The 20,935-nt window shown below is 30.6% G+C and overlaps 1 protein-coding gene across 1 annotated transcript in view; it reads right to left on the bottom strand.

The window, feature by feature from the left end:
• Nucleotides 1-20,134, bottom strand: part of LOC147067472 (uncharacterized) — a 55,139-nt gene extending 35,005 nt beyond the window's left edge. Inside the window, exons 1-3 of the mRNA XM_085953606.1 lie at nucleotides 20,124-20,134; nucleotides 19,855-19,982; nucleotides 5,963-6,361 (exon numbers count right to left, since the gene is read on the bottom strand). Coding sequence (XP_085809732.1) covers nucleotides 5,963-6,361; nucleotides 19,855-19,982; nucleotides 20,124-20,134 — 538 coding nt within the window. The remainder of the gene's footprint in view (nucleotides 1-5,962; nucleotides 6,362-19,854; nucleotides 19,983-20,123) is intronic.
• Between the last annotated feature and the right edge of the window lie 801 nt (nucleotides 20,135-20,935).

Raw genomic sequence — 20,935 nt, 5'->3', positions numbered from 1 at the left:
AATAAAGTGAAGTGAGAATTTTGAAAGAAATAAATTAAAATACACCAACCCATAGAGATCGTAAGAATAAAAAGTAGAAGAAAAATATTAATCTTTAACTTAGCAAGTTTTTTTTTTAAATATATAATATAATACTACATTAAATATTATCACATTATAGGAGAATTACTATTAAATATAAACCCTAACGTCAACTCCTGAAAGTTTTGATATTTACAATGTTATAAAAATATTATTACATTCACGCTTCAGTCACAACATTCCATTTCAACGTTCATAATGAGTTAATTATGTATTTTTTTTTTATTAAAATCATCTAAAAATATTTTTCCATTAAATATAAATATTTCAATTAACTTTGACAAGCATACGCTACAATGTGAGAATAAATAAATATAGTATTTCGTAATTATTTTTAATAATTTATATTTCAAAATAATCAATGGTTGCAATGACGTAATAAATCGTTTAATTAGATAAATATTATAGTGTCCAATATCATGTGAGTATTATTTTAAATTATGTATGCATTATAGTACGTAATTATTCTATGCTTCAGAATCGTGACGTCTTATTTTGAACTTTTTTTATATTATAAACATGTGGTATAGGTTTTAAGTTGAATTGTACCATTGAATATTTCGAATTGAATTGATAAAACCTGCTAGATTAAAGGTCAACGGTGCAACTTTAAAAGTTGCCAATAATTCAATTAAGTAGTAATATCACAACAAGATGCACACTAAAAGTATTAAAAATAGTTATTTATTAAAAGTTTTTAAAGTATTGGAATGACAACAGCGACATGCGAACATGCAAAATTTTGAAAAAATACATACAATCAGTTACTTCATCAGATGTCATAACTTACCCGAATATATTTTAACCTGTACACATATAACATTAGTATGTATAAAAGTAAATTAAAATATAATATACTTATTAAAAAGAAAATATTATTTCTAAACAGAAAAATAATTTGGTGATAATAAACACTTCTTAATGCTACTTTTCTGGCACGTATTTCATTTAATGTAATATTATAATCATAGCCCCCACAAGGGGGGCTGATAGGGCTCTAGCCTGGGGGCCCAGGCTCAGGAAGGGCCCGGGATGGTGAGTCGACCAGATAAGTGAGATAAACACAGATCACAAATTTGCTCAAATGGTAAAAAAAGCCGCCTAGGGCGCTATTTTACTTCAATGATATCAATAATTAAAAATATTTTGTTCTAGGCACGATATCATTTTTAACTGTGGATGTACCTACATATTAAAAATACAAAAAAGCTACAAATACACCTTAATTTTACTGGGTACACCATTTGGAAAACGAAACTGCAGCGCGTCCCTTACTCTAAGCGATAGGTAGGGGGGGCCGCCAAACATCATAGCCTAGGGGCCCGCTTCAGGATATGGAGGCCATGATTATAATACTCACAATTTTTTTTTATTTAAAGCCACGAAAATTAAAACACAACAATAAATTATACGCTAAAATAAAAGTTTAATAATATTGACAAAATACATTGATATTATTTATTTTAAGGCTTAAACATTTTTTGTAATTATTAAAAATCATAATAATGCAAGATTTATAATAGTTATGATAACATAAGAAAAATTATAATAATTATTTAATATAATTCATTTTTTTATTGTGCAGGTATTTTTCTATGTGAATGAATAATAATTATATTACGGGGAGAAACACTGATCTAATAACTGATTAATATGACATGCTCAAACAATATTATATTATGAGAGGAGATATAAAGAACATTTAACAAATCCAAAATACAACGTTTAATAAATTTAAAAAAATACACATTAAACAATAAAAGCATTACATAGGTTTAACATTTTTTTTTAAATATAATGTCGAAAGGCGAAAACTTTGAAGCGTATTTTTGCAGTTACTATTAGATTTTAGAAGAGAGCGGAGGTCTATTTCAAAGATGGCGAACCGATTTATTAAAAAAATGTATGTGTACATCAACAGTATCATATTATTATTAATAATATAGAATGAAATAATATTCCGGCTATATTCTGGTTTTAAAACTGAGGGATATTTATTTTACATAATATCTCCAGTATGTCCAGGATCATGCTTTGAAAATAGAATAAAAGCTCCATTTTGACCTACGCTGAGCATGTCCCCCCTTAACAAAGGTATTAATAATACAATTTATATTAATAAATCTAGACAGTTAAAATATCAGTAACATGTATATGTATTTTCTTATAGACCTATTAATTGTAAATATAGAGCTGCTTTAAATTTATCACGCAATGCCTTAAAAATACTCAGATAAGTTCACTCCGATGCCACATGGTTAGATACCATACACAATTTAAACTAAAGTGATTATTCATTTGTTTTTTTTTTAAATTATGAATTGAGTTTTATTATTATTACGTAAGTATGACAAAAATATTACGATTTTGTATGATATGTAGTTCTTCGTCAGAATGAAGTATTTACACTAAACTTATTATAATCCTGTTTGTAATTAATTAGATTTTTTTAAATTTAATATTAGTATTAGATCATTCGCCATCTTTGGTCAAGTGAGATAGAAAAGCTGCTGTGAGACAGAACAATAGAACTAACATTTAATAAGGTTGTAGGAAGCTAACAATAATAAATTATTAGCAAAACTTTGTAAGTTTTTCTAATAGAACATGAGTTTTGTGTTATTTACGCATTGGTAATAATTTACATAACTGTTTTTTTGTCAGAATGTCAAAATAATAAAATCAGAAAATGTCAAGTGTTTATGTCCAGATTTTATAAATAGCATTTTATTGTTTATGTAAATTATAAAATATAAAAATATTCTATTTCTACAATAATGATTTAAAAAATAAGTATTCACCAGAAATCCATTGCATTTTCATTGTGACGTTGTCTTAAACATAGTAAGATGATAATATTAAGTATTCATTGGTTTTTTCATCTTTTCTAATAACGATATTTCAAGTCTTATGTTTTTGCAATTATCATTCCAATTTTATGTACAAATACTATTAAACAAACTTTTATGGTTGTCTGTTACAGGTATCGAACCTGATTCATTGTTTAAAAAATGGGAACACCCCACTGTGAGTCAATCACAATAGTATTTGAAAACTGCTTTCTCAAAGAAAATTATTGCGATTTCACAAAAAACGTTCTGTTTAAAAATGCAAAATACTAGCGCTAATCAGAAACATAAAAATATTATTTATTCATTTTTATTTATATCTGATGTTAAAATTAAAATCTCACTAAATACGTGATGTCCCATTTCAAATTTGAAAAACAGTTATAAACACACGTATTTTGTTTATTCAAATTTAGAATCCAATTTTATTTGAAATGGAGTGTTATAGCGCCTATACACGTGCATGGATTTACTTTCGGCGATCGTGCTTATTTTAAACTATCATGACAATAACTGTTTACACGTAAAAGTGCCGACTGTCTCTCCAATCTCACCAATAGTAAGCGAGGCCCGATATTGTCATTTTATAGTACTATTTGGCAGGACGTATTGAAAATCGGTTAACCTCAAAAGGAGTAGTTCGTTTTTTTACCGGCAGGTTCGCCATTATCGTTCTACTGCGCAGGCGCAGATCATACTTGCGCGTTAAAATTCAGAAGCTTCCAAACTTGTTTGATTCATGCACGCAATTTTGCCAACTGCAGGATAATACATGCTTACCCATACATTTCGTACTGTGAATAGGAAATCCATGCACGTGTAAACGGGGTATTACAGATTATATTTATATTTGATGTCCAACATTGATGACTAATTTTTTCAAAATTAATGAATAATTTGCTTGGATGTCGTGATGATACCTAAGCATGTCGAATATTCATTAAATCGTTATACAATAATTTAATTATTGAAAATTGTTAACTATACCTAAATATTTTAGCTAAAAATAAAATACGAATAATAAATTGTTTTTAATAATTTAATTTCAGACGAAGATAGAAATCCGATGCGCTGAAATGATATCCAATGACAATAATTAAGCTTCCATAGAAACAAATTATTTTGTCTCATTTGGAAACAAAAAGATGAACGAGTGCCATGGGAATAAATAATCTTTGACTTTTGTCAAAAGTTATTGAAAATAAGTAGATTGATGTTCCCTTCCGCTCCAGTGAGCGAAATAAATACGCGAATGAACACAAAAGGGCACGGCTAAATATTGTTTTATTATTCTGTTATTATTATCATTATTTGTCAAAGTGAAATCGTCCTCTGCGTAATAGTAGAGTTATTTGATACTCTTTCGTTTTTTTTTCTTATGAAATCACAGTAATTGTGACAGAAAATAATAAATTTTACCTTCGTTTATCATTTTCTACATAATCAAATATTGAAAATATGCCCAAAACAATTTATTGCTTGAGATAATTTTACGTCGGTTCGTCTTTTTTTTGAATTTCTCAATAATTTTGCTACTTAATAATAAAAATAGAAAGAATAAATTGATAAAAATCGATAAAAAAAAACATTCAAGAAGAGTGAAAAAATATGTCAAGCATATTTTTCTTTAACTATGACTAGGTATATTTTTAGGAATACTATTGCATCATAACAAGTAATAGCTCTGCGTTTTTTTCCTGGTAACTATAAAATCTATTTTATAGTACTCTGATTGCGTGTAAAAAACATTTTCGCTTCGAAGTAGAACATATTGTCACTTTACTATTAAGACCTCGTAAGTCCGATATTATGGAAAAATTAAGTTTGTCCGACAAAATTTAAACAAAAAAAACATATTAAATCATATCAAAACCTCGGTTCTCTAGACTACTATGCTGTCCATCTTTCAAAACTTGTATGTCTCGTGGTTTCAAATTTAAAACATCGTATTTCACAACCAGTGATTGTAGATTCACCGATAAGAGAGGTGTTTAAAATATTGTTTTTATTACGTTTTTTTCCTTCCCTTCAACATTCTTCGCAAACAAACTTACGAGGTTTTAATAGTAAGGTGACGAATTAGACGTCGTAGTGGTTTTTATTTTTTTATAAAAAAGTAATAATAGTTAGCCATTTGGCAAACCCATTGGGTATTTTATTTGGATGAAATACGTATTGAAATTAATAGCATGTAGTTTTTGCATGACGTGGAATTCGAACTAAAAGACGGTTGCTAGTCCGGTTCTTGCTAGCAGTTCGGTTATAGGGAATACAGCGGAAAACAATTTTTTAAAATACCCGATATACTTGATTATTTGTTAGTTTGGGTGAGTTTAGGTTAGGTTAGGTTTGGTTAGGTTAACCTTACAAATAATTCAGTATATCGGCTATTTTCAAAATGTGTTTTCCGCTGTATTCCTCATAACCGAACTGTACCGAAAGTTTATATTACTTCTACCTCGATGGTAATTTCCTACTTTAAAATATTTTATATAAAATAAATCATTTAACTTTGAATGTTAATTGCGATTAAATAAAAGAAAAAGTTAAATAATAATGCTTATTGTGTATCTATGACCAAAAATTACTACAAATAACATAAATCTTCTAAACAAAAGTGTGTCTAAATGTGCAGAGAGAATAATGTGTGGCCATCGGTTTTCAATGTTAAATTTTATGTTTCTGTCCACAATTGCAGGGTTTCACTCACCAACTTCTTGGAAAGCCCAAGAACCAGAGTATCTGGTTTGCCACTCCATTCCACATTGGTGAATTTATTTAGGGTGAAAAGGCCATGCTAGGATATTGGACCAAAAAACGCAGCAAAGTTTTTTACTTCACGACAGGCATCCAGCAGACTGACGATTACCTCATCCAACATTATAAGGAGTTCGTTTCGTCGGGTTAAAAATACAGAAGGTTCACATACCACCATATGGACACGGAGATTGTCAAAGATAAAATATACAAAAGGTAATGAATAAAGGTACACAGTATTAAAGCGAGCTGATCCGATTTGATGGGGGTCTCACCAGGCTGGTGACGAGTCCTCTGCGCAGGATCATGATTCCTTCTTGCTCCAGAAGAATGAGCCCTGGATCTATGTCCCATGGCTTTAATAATCGCTCTGATCAGGTCCCCTCCGCCCGTGTCTATTATGACTTGAGTCCCGTTTTCGGTGACCAACAGAATTGTTCCATCCGGCGCCAGGTATCTCGTTATGTTCGACTTGTATTCTAGAGATATGGTCTTTGTAGCCTTTTTGGCATGTTCAGCGTTTGATGAGGATTCTGGAAGTTTGCTAGGGTGCAGGTTGAAGCGGTCAGGGTGTCGGTCGGAGGGTGGCGATGGCGGAGGGCGTCTAGGCGTGTGCCGCAGGCGTTGAATTCGCGACAGGAACAAGTCAGGGTCTCCCCGGGACAGTCGAACCTCTGAATAGTATGCTTTATATTTGTAAATGTTTTTTTGACTCTTTATTTGCCATTTTATTCGTGTGTGGAAGTTAAATTTTAATCTTTAGTTATAAATTCTGTTCATCTTTTTTTGAAAGATTTCTTGTCAATCATCCACCATGTAAAATGTTTTCCTTGTGTTTATTCATGTACAATTTAGTGTATAAAATGATAGCTGGTGTCTATGGTAGGTATTTCCAGATAGTTGTTATAAAATATATTACAATATAATAAATACTTAATTCAACATTCTTCAATCATAACTTCATACACACCACGTTCATCACAACTCTTTTAACCATTTAATTCATCACACTTACTAACCAAATTATCTAGAGTAAAAGAGCATTAAATTATCAAAATCAATAGAATCTCATTTAATTGAATATTTAATAAAAATATTATAATATACGTATTATATTGAAAACAAATCCAAAAATATCATTTACGTAATCAAGTTATGATAAGTAACGCTTTATTAAAATATAAGAAGGATTTTTTGTTTACTCTAATACTATTTATTTTTTATTTCAGCAAAAACCATGATCATTTTTTAAAGTTTCAAATATAAAGATAACTTGTTACATTTTAACGCTGTTTTACTGTGATAAATAAGTATTCAAATATTGAAAATAAAATTAATATAGAAATAAAAGGTATAAATAAATAAATAAAAAAATGAGATATATTATATCGAAAGATATTCCTAACTATTTAAAAATAAATACAAGAGAGAAAGTACGTTTCTTTAAGATCACTTAAATTTAAGTAATGCTTCAATTATTTGTGAAGAGAAAAAAATAACGTACGTATTATAATAGTATTAAACATGTCTTTTATAATAAAGATTTTTATATAACGCAAATATAATAATAGCCATATAAATAGAACATTAAATAGAATTTTATCAACACTTTATTTGTAATATATTATTTTTGTGTAAATATTAAAATTTTAATTAGAATACAAAGTGATACGTGCTACGACATAACATATTATTATGATAGAAAAATACCATTTATCTATCAAGTCAATCATGTATGTAGGTCACTATAGAGTGAAGCAGTGGCGCACCCAGGGGGGGTGGGGGGGGCAAGGGGCCCGGGCACCCCCCAAACATAAAAATTATCAGAATGATTTTAAACATTGAAATTGAAAGCCAATAAACTACTTATACATTGAGCTTAGACAAATAAAAAAACGGCAAAAAATGATTTGTAATTCTCAGCACCCTTTTTAGCCTGTTCATGCCTATGAAAATTTTAAATTATATAATTGTGCAATATATTTTCTGATTCGACACCTCCATTATTAAGTAGATGTATTAAAAATTGCTAATAATTCACTGTATAAGTAGGTACCCTTAATTTGAACTAAAACACAATTTGAAAAAGGTTAATGTAGTGTTTCACTTTGCCTTTAATCTTAGTGGTAGGCAGGGGGCCGCCAAATATCCTAGCCTGATGGCCCGTTTTAGGATGTGGGGACCATGGTGTAGGTACACCGAGTGCAATAGACAAAAGACAGATAAACGATAAATTAGGCTGTGAAGAAGAAAAAGTGCCTATGGGACTAATTTACATTCTCCTCCTTGCCCCCCCAATATTAAATCCTGGGTGCGCCACTGGAGTGAAGACTATTACTCATAGTAATTTTAACGAAGTTATGTATGAAATTTTAGTAAGTATTTTCATATAAACCCATTAAAGTCTTCTATGGTCAGGGAGGTCATGGTACTAAATTGTATGGTTCGTACTTAGTTCTAGTTACAACGTGCATTAAATACGATCAAGCGTTTGTAGGAAATGCTTATTATTTCATATTGAAACAATTAGTATGAATACAATCGATTTTTCAGGGTTTCAAACCGGAGCTGAATCGAAAACTGAAAACCGGAAAGATGGTTATTTTTGTCGGAACGAAAACCATAACCGGACCGAAAAAAATATCGGTTTTTTCGGTTCGGTACATGTTCAAACACGTGCATTAACACGATCTTACTCCACATTTCAGTTGTAGTTCAGTTACCGTTGTTGCAACACGTCTCACGTCTTGGGCCTTGGGAACATTTAAAAGGAAACCGTTATTTTTATCGGAACGACAACCGGAACCGAACCGATATAGCTATATATTTTTTACTTGAACCAGAACGAATACCGAAACGAAAAAAATAACAGTTCGAAGTCCTGCTTTTTTAAAATTTATTCCGACCATGTCCGATCCTAATAGAATTATATAGGCCTCCACAGAGTGAAAGTTTGTATTTACAGATTTTGTTTTTACGAGAAATAGATCTCAGCCACTTTTTCAACCTATTAGGTGCATAATCTGACTCACACACACATGAAAAAAAATATGGTTACTTGCCTAACCCAGGATTCGAACCTAAGACCCACAACGCCATAGGCCAACGTTTAAGCCGCGCGGCTATCGTGGGACTGTGTACAACATTGAATTTAAAGTATAAGCAATAACTACGATCGGAACTCTCAATTTCGTGCCGCATTCAGACTATATATAGATGACCTTAGAAACGTATATAATTTGACTGTTTTGATGTGAATTGTCTTACTTCAAACACTAAAAATACTAATAAATATTAAGATTCTTGTAATAGTAATAATTAATAATATGAAAACATGGCCTGATTTACAGAATATTTAACATTGAAGTCAATTTACTTTTATATTCACTTAATTTCGATCAATCCACAGTAACTCAATTATAATGAAGGTCTAGGTACCAGGTAACCGCAAATTGGATGTGTTTACAATGTGCGGATTTGGTCACCTGGCAGTAAAGTGAGCCAATTTTTCAGCTTAGGACCTTTTAAGTATTACCATAATTTCCTTTATCAAAGTACACACGTAATTTATTCTAAAAAAGCAAGTTGAATTTACCAGTGTATTTTTAAGATTAGACTAATTTAAGTAAATTTAGGCCGTGACGTAATGATTTGAACTAAAAAATCAAAACAAAAAATCATCTCCCCCATCTTATTAATAAATTCAGTAATATTGAATACAGTCAAAGCGTTATTATTTTCGAAGAAAATCTTTTTAATATTCATTGGAAATTATTTCTTAAATTCGATAGATATTTTTGAGGTTCGAATTAAAATAAAAGAAATTTTCGCGTAAACAAGAGAAAACATCAAAGGGAGAGATGTTAAAAAAAAAGAAAAATCGTACGGGCGTAAAACGCAATATTGAATTTTTAACATATTTCTGAATACACGTTTTCTATGGATTATAACGATCAGAGGTAAATATATTTAGGGCTGGCATTTTTATTATTATTAATTTTTTTTAAGTTACACAATATTACGTTTTTAATATAAGTATATCTAATATTCGCTATTCATTGTTTGTTCTCCCAAGGTGCAGAACTAACCTGCCAATTGGGAGGGCAATAACTATGTTTAATAAAATTGCTTCGGATATTGATATATTCCACTTACGTGAGGGTGAATTTTGGTGGACATTTTGTAAGTTTTTAAAATAGGGTCTATCAACCTAGTTCACTCTGTGTGCTTCCATCTACTTTGATTATTTTTATTTTATTTTTTTCTTATTTTATTACTTATTGTATTATTAACTCACATCACTCATGTATTTTTATTTGAAAAATTGTTAACACTTATTTTATGTCATGTGGTGAACGCTTTAAATTTGTTATTTGTTATGTTAATTATATGTAAAATAAATAAATTTGAATTTGAATTATTAGTCAAATAAATTAAACTAAACCTAGAAGTAATAATATAAATATTTATATTAAAGAATCGATAAAGATTTCAAAATGAGTAATGAAATTGCTAGTAGATAGCTAGTAGAAATAGTAGTATTGATTTATGATAGCATAAATATCATGGATTTTATAATTTTATTATGCTATACGTATTTTACATTTATGCATCTAAATCTCTATATATATAAAAATCTCGTGTCACGATGTTTGTGGTCGAACTCCTCCGAAATGGCTTGACCGATTTTTATGAATTTTTTTATGTATATTTGTTAGGTATGAGAATAGGTCAACAAGTATATTTCATACCGCTAGGTGATTAGGGTATCTCTATCCAGAAAAATTTTCTTTTATTTTTTTGACAATTTTTTTTTGTATTTTTTTAATTATTTGGCATAAAAAAATACCTATAATTCGAAATTTCCACCCTCCTATCTCCACCCTCCCATTTTTTAATCGCGATTATATTATATTTGTATGAACAAATTTAACCGTCGTTCGTTTTTCAAACAGAACGAAATTATTTATGTTGTTGAATGACAGAAGGCGCTACGTCCGAGAAGAATTCAAGAGAAGCGTCGCGTCATTTTGACATTTCATTCGGCATATCACAACGCAGTGCGTGCAAAATTTTGTACGATTTATTTTAATTTATCTATTTTTATGTGCATGTATCAAAGTCACAATGCCAGCAAGACGCCAGGGGGGCCATTTGGGCCGTCGAACGAATAAAGCAACAAACATGCAAAATAGTAGAGCAGAAAGAACAGACGAACAAATCCAACAAGATAACAAAAATGTGCGTGTAAGCATGTCGCAATTGCGTGCATCTCAATCACAAGAGGCACGAGCTGAACGAAATCAACAACGACAATTGGAACGGAGCCAAGCGCGCCGGTTCATAGTTTCCGACAACTCATTTGAGTACGAGCCCGATATTGAATATTCTGCTCATCCGAAAGTGCTGATTGGTGCTATGGACAAAGAATGTCCCCATTGTCATGCGCTCGAATTCAAACATGAGTCAGCCGGGATGTGTTGCGCATCAGGAAAAGTGCAACTACCAGAAATTGAGATACCACCAGAACCATTGAACGGCTTGCTCATCGGCACGGTTCCAGATTCAAACCTGTTCCTGAAGTCCATTCAGACATTCAATTCATGCTTCCAAATGACTTCGTTTGGAGCAACAGAAATAGTTCACAATACTGCGGCAAATGGTCAACAATTCCATTCTACGTTCAAAATCAAAGGCCAAGTATACCACAAAGTAGGCTCATTGCTGCCAATGCCAAACGAACCACATAATTTTTTACAAATCTACTTCATGGGCGGTGAGGACATCAATCATGTGGCTGCACGTTGCGGCTACAATAGCCTCAATTCGCATAATGCCAAGCGCATCGTCGGCGAACTGGACGCCCTGTTGAATGAGCTCAATGAATTATTGAAATTCTTCAAAGCACACATGCACGAATTGCAAAGTGACAATCACGCTATTGTCATCAATACTGATAAAACACCAGCTGGAGAGCACGTGCGTCGATTCAATATGCCTGTTGTTGACGACATTGCTGGAATCATGATTGGCGCACATCGACGTGAGAAATCGTGATTCCAAGAAGAAACAATAATCTGGAGTTCATCGCTGACACACATCGTTCATACGACGCTCTCCAATATCCGCTAATTTTCTGGAAGGGACAAGACGGATATTGCATAAACATTTAATCACGAGATCCTGTCACAGGTAATTCATTCATTATGAACATCATTACTCATTTTGAATTGAGAAAATGAATGGTTGATGTTTTTTTGTTTTTATCGGCGGTCATCGTCTACAGCGCTCTATTCCTCTTTCTGTCATAGATCCCATCCCCACACACTTGCGATACATTCGTTATTTTTTATTTAACAACCAAAATATACACTAGAAATAATTTATATGGCAAAACAACGTTTGCCGGGTCAGCTAGTATTTTATAATATACTGATAGATAATTTATTATATATCAAACTAGTGTAAATTTCGAAGTATACACATGTAGAATTTTCTCTAACTAAATCGGCAATCAATCACTTTCAGCTAATTTAATCATTAAGTTAACCCCTTACAACTTTTTTTATCATATATTGAAGCTTTGTCCTTAGATGGTTTTTGTCGACCATGTTTATATTACTGATATTATAACCGGAACTATTATTTTTGGAGTAACAGTGCCAAAGAGTAGAACACAATATGTTTATTAGAAAAAAAATAAGAATAAAATTTATACCTTTTCATTTTTAAGTAAAAAGGGATAGTTGTATTATTTAGATGAATTATTATGCGATTTTGAAAATATTGTAGAAATAACAAGTATTTTTATAAAATTTTATTAAAATTTACATCACAGGTGTAAGTGCATGCAACACGTTTAAACGAAAAAATAATTTACAGTCAAGAAACAGTTTAAATTGACGATTCTTTGAAGGCATCTTATCTATCTTATAATTATATACGGTTATTTATGTTTTATTTTTTGAAATTTAATTAAAAAGTATTGGATTTTTAATAATTCGTAGTTATAATGTATTTTATATTAAATTATTTAAAAGATTTTGAATAAAAAACATCAATTATTATCGATAATAAAAGTGCATTTAACTTGAAATTATTTTTATTTAAGTACTTTGTTTTGGTATTTTCATGACACGTTTTTTATTCCATTGCTTTTGTTTCGATTCGCCATAAAATGAGTAATAAGATACATTGGTATTTTAAATTTTAATCACCTATATACTGAAAAAATATTTAGTAGATGATACAGACAAATTACAATACTATAATATGATTCTTGATTCGATTCATTAAGGATCCCCTTGTTGAAACCCTGGCAGATTTATACGGTCCAAAATAATGACAGGGAATTTTATCCGCGCTTTTTAACAAGTTGAGGCAGATTTAAAGCAAATTGAATGCGATTTCGGCTTAAAAGGTTCCACCTTTAATCACATCAGAATAATACGCACAAAAACTCGGCTAGATGTTTTACCCTTTTTTATCACAAAAAAAAAACATTTTGAATAAAATGTAACGACGGATGGTGTAAATTAATACTCTAAAATAATAAGGAAATCTGTATCTTGATAAAGTATAATAAAATAAATTTTCCTTTTAAATTATTCCGGAATAGGCTCGATATAATTGTAATAAGTAATATCATAATGTGAAAATAAATGGGGAAAAATTCAATTTTCATGAAAAACAATGAAAGCATTTTCTAAATTAAAACAATTGAATTTCATTATTTCAAATAAGTTCCCGCCTACATCAATTTTATTTTAGAATTTCTCTTTTTACAACGTTTTTCTTAGCTCGTATTCTTATTTGTTCGGTGGTTCGTTATCCGGTACAAATCTTGCAATCGATTTTTAACTAACTTCCTGACTAGCTAGACATTTAAAACTTCAGAATATATCAGAACACGATGCCAATGCATTTTTTTAATACTTTTAGCCATCTTTAAGTAGAATTGAATTCATTTTCAGTTAATTCAGTTTTGTATGAAAAGTTATTTCGGAAGAAATCCGTAATCCAATCCACTATTATTGGTTGCTAGGAAATTATGAATATATACGTGCGTTATTATGGAAATCAATATGAGTGTCAAAATGACATTTTGGTATTATTTCTATCAAAAACAATTTTTTTTGATCGTTTAAGCTAGTCAAGTCAAGTTTATATGATTCAACAGAAAATTTAAAAACGTTATATATAAAAAGTTATTTTTATCTTGTAATTATTATTAATTGAACTGATGTTTATATGGTTCCATAATTAATGTGTTAAAATTGTTTTAATGTATTTTTATTTATTAATTCTGTAGTGTATTTGATTTATTTACGTTTTAATCTAACCCATTTATAACCGAAACAAGTGCTCAGTCATAAAAACTCAGTACCTTTTATCTAAGTTCAGTTTTTAATTGGTTTCTATTTTGGTTTGTATTTCAGTTATTATCAAAATGGGAGTAAATGTGGTTTGGTGTTGAGCTTGCTTTTTGATAGTGAATTTAATATTTAATACAAGCAAGTCAAATATTATTATCATAATTTCTTTATTTTTCAAATAATCATTAAATTACCATTCCCACTCTATAGTGTAGTTATACAGAGTACGGGAACAATTTATTTCAAAATTGGAATTTAATGTGACAAACATACATATTATAAGTACCTATACGAATAATTTTATTATTATAGTTGTGTCCTACACCGTATTATGATTTTTCTATTAAAAATTCCCACCTATTTTACTCAGTTGTAACTTTTAAAAACTTTTAAAATTTTTTATTATTTTTATTTTGTCACAATACCTAAATAACTTACATGTTAATCATGTTATACTCAAATATTAAGTAAAAAAAAAAAAAATAAATAAAGGAATATCAAACGATAGACACAATTGTATAAAACATTAAAAATGATTGTTAATAATTGCAAATATCTTCACAATATTAGCTAGTTACTCCATATTGTAGCGCTGTGAAGTACCTAACGCAAAGTTAATTTAGCTTTTATTATGTACGAGGGTGGGTCAATAATTCCTTAGAAAAAAGCATTAAAACAGTTTTTATTTTTGTATTTTTTTTTTATTTCTCAACATAATCTCCTTGGAGCTCAATACACTTGATTAGACGTTTCTCAATTTTTTTTAAACCGTCAGAAAAATAAGTTTTCGGAAGGTCCTCAAAATAAGCATTTGTCCGATCGATGACTTCTTCATTTGAAAAAAAAACGTTGTCCACTTAGCCATTTTTTTAAGTTTGGGAAAAGGAAAAAGTCACTGGGGGCTAAATCTGGCGAATACGGTGGGTGGTCGACCAATTCGAACTTCAATTCTTCAATTTTAGCCATTGATCGTAAACATGTGTGAACACGGGCATTGTCCTGATGAAAGAGGATTTTTTTCCTGTTTAAATGAGGCCGTTTTTCTTCAATTTTGTTTCTTAGCTGGTCCAATAAAGATGCATAATGTTCCCCTGTTATTGTTTTTCCTTTTTCCAAATATTCAACGAAAATAATTTCACGTGCATCCCAAAATACAGTAGCCATAACCTTACCAGCTGATTTTACGGTTTTCGCCTTCTTTGGACATGGTTTGCCTTCGCAATCCACTGCTTTGACTGTTCTTTCGTCTCGGGAGTATAGTGGTGTATCCATGTTTCATCTACAGTCACAAAGCGACGAAAAAATTCATCCGGATTGCGTTGCATGAGCGACAACAGGGCTTTAAAGGCCACCACCCTATTGCGTTTATTGTCGACTGTGAGCAAACGCGGCACCCATCTTGCAGAAATATTTTTCATGCCCAATTTGTCATGTAAAATAGAAATGACGCTACCTTTTGAGATCCCTGTAACCTCAATTATCTCACTCAACTTTAATCTTCGGTCACTTAACACCATATCGTGGATTTTATTGATCATTTCTGTTGTAGTCACCTCTACAGGACGTCCTGAGCGTGGTTCATCCTTTGTTGATGTACGACCACGTTTAAATTCATTTAACCAGTTATAAATAGTTGCAAGTGAAGGAGCAGATATGCCGTGAACTAAATCCAACTCATTTTTTATTTCCTTTGCTGTTAACCCTTTTATATTAAAATGTTTAATAACAGCTCTAAACTCAATTTTCTCCATTTTCCATTTTTCCATTTTCCACAAGCAAATTTTTTTTTTAAATGTACGAGAAACACACAACAACCCGACCAATCTGATTGAAACTTCGCAGCATACTGAATCGGTAGTGCCGCTGCATGAAAACAAACCGCTTACAGTACTAGTCGCGCCACCTGTCGGCTTTTCTAAGGACTTATTGACCCACCCTCGTACCTAACTATTGTATTTTGTGTGAGTAAAATAGATTAAGCTAGAAAGTGGATTAAAAATTCTTATTGAAAAAAGAATTACAAATGACGATCAAAAATTCCGACAGAAATAAAGGAAACGCAAGTTATAATATTAGTAGAGTTATTACATCCGCTAAGGAGGTAGTGAATTACGTCGGGTCAGGCGTATAGAACTTAAAAAATATGCATAAGGAGGAAAAATGAGTCGAAAAAAAATTATTTTCGCTTTGGCGGGAATATAACGGCCTGCCTATAGAACCCGCTGGGATTTCCCGAGATTTGCAAATATTTGCCAACGCTACGATAATTGGTACGCCTGTTTTCCCTCGGAAATAATTTTTATACGCGGGTTGGCTTATTCTCTGACTTAGAATCATGCTGTAAAGGATGATCGAAATATTGTTTTAGTGTGATTCTCATGTTTTTTTTTTATTATCAAAAAGTGAAATATCACGTTTGAAAAATATGTGAATATATTAAATATTCGTCTAGCTTGTAATGTGACCAATATTTTTATTTAATTTTCATTATTCAATTTATTTGTATGTATGTATTGTTATTTTTACTAACGTTTCATGCAACAGCACCTGTCTCAATCCAGATTTCTCTCTGATTAGCTACGGGCAAAACATCGAGAGCGTCGACAGCTTCAAATACCTGGGGGTACACATCACGGGAGATGTCATTTTGCAGAGAAAGCTCGCTATCCGAATGGGAATGGCTGGAGCAACATTCAACTGAATGCGGAGTATCTGGGACTCACGATTGTACTCGGTCAAAACCAAATATCGCCTATTCGACGCGTGCGTGCTGCTTTATGGTAACGAATCATGGCACCTTACGAAAGCTCAAAGCAACCGTATACTGAGATTCGAAAATAGATGGTTACGACGGATACTGGGTGTGCGGTATGACTTTAGGGGCAACGAGGAGATAAAAGAGCGTACCAAGCAGCCTCTCATCATGCTGAGAGTGAATAGGCGACGTTGGACCTGGCTTGGCCATGTGCTGCGGATGCCAGAAGAGAATTTCAACCAGGCTTTTTTTTACATATATCTTAGTATAGTATATATTATAGTTGACATATATCTTATATACGTAGCTATTAGATGTGATGTATTATATTGTAGCTACTGATCATCTTTTATAATATACTCATTGATCTAATTTTATATTGTGTGAAACTAGTAAATAAATTGTTTTTTTATGTTTAGAATAATATACAATAGGATTATACATAACTTCAAAACACCTCATATAATATATACTTACTAGAAAAAAATCACATTTTAAAAAAATACGACGCCCGCCCTGATTTGAACCCGTATATCCACTGGTATCGCACCACTTTGCTTTAACCAATTAAACTACGGGCTACGTACTTAATTGCGTATATTTAAACTAGTAGGTTCTATATAAAATTGTTTTAAATCAAGTAATCATTAATTGCTTTAATTACTAACAGACGCTCGGCTCTCCCCAAATATTTAGTTATAACGTCTACTTGAACTTGCTAACAACTTTGAATAAACTATTTCTTTTATTCAACGAATAATTTACAAGATTTAAGAATGTAACATTCTATATAATATTGAACATAAATATAACTTGAAGACATCTCATATATACGATTATATAATTAGTTGCAATGTAGGTATTACTTAATGATTTTATTTTTGGTTGATATCTCTATATAAGAAATTATTGTTTTATATTATATTATATTTATATTAGTCGGTCTTTTAAAGTGTTTTTTGTAATTGAAGTATTTGTATATTATAAGAATATTTCTTGTTTTTCCCATCCACATCCATTAATAGATTGCCGAATGTTTTCCAGTTTGCGAACTGAAGTACCATAACAAAATAAAGCTACTATATTAATATTAACTAGGTCTTATGAATTAAACTGTTATATATATAAATGGTTAATAAAATGTGATAGTGTGAAAATAGCGAGAAGAGAGTTAATTCTATGAATAAATACATGATAGCAAATGTCCGAAAGGTAAGTCTATTTATATGCCTTTGGACATCTTAATGCAATGCACATGACTGAGAGGAATGAATTCATCTCGTAAAAGACTTCAGTGAATTGATTAAAGATATTGATAACTTGTTAATTAAAAGACACATGTAGGTAGGTATCCGAGAAAAAAAGATATAATTTGGAAGAGTTTAAAATCAATTTGAAATTAAAAGTTGAATAAAAAATAATAAACTTTCATATTCATCAAATATCTCATATAAACAACTTTCCTTGATATACACATCCATATTATTCCAAACATTCATTCTGTGCATTTTTTTTATTAGTGATGTGTAAAAATATACAATGGTTTCATAGTAAGTAGATACATTTGGTAGTATTGTTGTTTTTACATGTATTGGAAAAAAATATTAAGTATTACACGAGAGAGAAATAGTTATATAGCTGAAAAGTAAAATTGGTGAACAAATAATTATGTTTTGTTAGGTGTAACAAGGTGTCGCACAAAAATGTGTTGTAAGAGAAAACAAGGATGCAATATAATTAGTTTACCTTTTGAAAGAGTCAAGAATTGAAGAGTCAGTCAGTCAGTGAAGCAATTAAATATTCAGAGAGCATACTAGATATTGTATATCAACAGTAAAAATAATGACATTCCATCAGGCAGTATCTTTTATTTTTTTAATTTACGCATATTAATTATTCTTTCAAGTTTTTTTTTACAGAAAAAAGTGACTTGAGTGCCTGATGAAATGCAAATCTACTAGTGTGATGTGCTTTTTGTGTGTCTAAGTGATCAAAATACTTGTTAGAAACATACCATATTTTAGAGATGAATTTGAAATGATTTACCAAGAAGTGTCATTTGGATCAAATGACAAAGTTTCTTGGGTTATGCGATCATTTTAAATTGATCTCTGTTATGTGAGCGCATATAAGCTAACAGTGTCATGGTGAAAGGGTGGTGTGGAGTGCTCATGTCAACGTCTGGAAAAAGGCTGCCTGATACAAAAGTGAAGTTTCAAAATAAAATATTTCTTCACAGTTAGTTAGACAATATTTGGACAGAATTGAAATAAAAGCAGTCGAAATCCAGACGATTTTCATGATTAGGTCTACTTGTGATGTTTTAAGTGATGACTGCCAAAAAAGGATAGAATATTTATTAAAAATTTAACTCAACGTCGATAATAAGTATCAAAAATATATATTTATAATAAGACCCAATTATTAAAAAAAAAAAAAACACTCAACACGTATAATAATATGGGTAATTAATAAAGAAGCGATATTTATAATTTGAAAAAAACCAATAAACAATAAATTTAATTGTAAATTTTTTTTAATAATTTATTTTTAAAATCCATCCTTTCTTGGAAATCAGATATATGCGTGCTATTGGCAGGATTATAATTGGTGACAGTGGTGATGTAATTAATCGATAACTTTGTTATTAAATCCACTTATTCAAGAATACAGTTATATATATAGACCCTGCATAAATTAATACAGTTTGGCATTAGCGTGGAAGAATCTCACATAAAACAGAAAGATACTTTTATATCTCAAAAAGAAAAATACGTATTTTAGTTTTATTATAAATTTTAATGATAAAAATAAATTCATTTATTATATTTTTTATAAATATAAATAAATTCAATCTGTTTTAAGGAGATTTTCCAGTCCATTTCAAATAAACTGCATTAATTTATTCACGGTCTCTGATATATTTTTCAACCAAATGTGAATCAAGGTATGAGCCCTGAAGGTCGCCACTTAGTGAAAAGTGGCATGGTATATTAATTGATCGGTGGGCTGTGGATTGTTCGATTGGTGGTCTTACCAACGCAAGGGTTATGGTTGACCATTGCAAAGATCCTGTCACAGCGTTTCTTCATGTGGTTATTGGGGCAGATGCAGCCGAAGAGTGGTGACATGCGAAGACCAGTCCAAGCGTCGCGGCATTGCTCTCTATAACAGAAAAAAACGAATCAATTAAACAAATACAAACTCTTCCGTCAGATTAATTAGATACTCATATTTCTCATAATATTAATGGGTGTATTATTGCATTACTAAACTTTCGTCCGTGATCAGAAACCTCGTCCTTACCGTTGAACCATTTTTACAAGAACATGTGGGTAAGTATTTTGATCAAAGGCATTTAGTATCTTTGTAATAATCTTATGTTATTCATGTTCTTTCCATTTCTCAAAAAAAATAATACAGGGGGTTGAAAAAATTATTGTTTATTTATAAACGAATTTTGTAACTTTATTGCGAGACAAAAATTGATACGTGAAATAATGTTCCTTGTAAAACTGTCACTTATTCATTTTTTCCAGGTAAAAAATGTGTCTTAACGGCCTACGTGCTCCGCGTAGGTCAAAATGGAGCTTTTTTGGTATTTTCAAAGCATGGTCCTGGACATTCCTTAAATTTTGTAAATAATTTATTTATATAATTTTGAAGCCTTATTATCCGTTATATTTATTTTAAACATGCCCATTTTTTGAATAATAAAATGCCTAATTCTTGTCAAATTTGGGATCACAGAGATTATGAAATATATTTTTTTATCGTAAATATTTCACTATATAATGTCTACATAAATTTTACTAATAATTTTATAAATGAGTTTAAAAAATATTAAATCTAAAAAATTTTAACACCACTGCACATATGATTATATTCTGAAACATTAGATCGAGAAGTTTAAAATAATATTAATTGAGTTAGCATTTACTTGGTAGAATTCCATTTTACAAGAAATGAAAATATAATTAATATTAAATTCTACAGGTTTTTTTTATAAAAGGTTTGTCGATAGCTATTTCGGTTGTAACACCATTATCAAGACTATTCAGATAGGCCGTTTGCCTTTGCTTAAATACTATACGTGTATAGATAGAGACAGAATACAT

This window comes from Rhyacophila brunnea, unplaced genomic scaffold (assembly GCF_057557595.1).
Source record: "Rhyacophila brunnea isolate RB1 unplaced genomic scaffold, BYU_Rbru_1.0 scaffold_4, whole genome shotgun sequence".
Taxonomy (NCBI): domain Eukaryota; kingdom Metazoa; phylum Arthropoda; class Insecta; order Trichoptera; family Rhyacophilidae; genus Rhyacophila; species Rhyacophila brunnea.
This window is presented reverse-complemented; position numbering and strand designations above follow the sequence as displayed.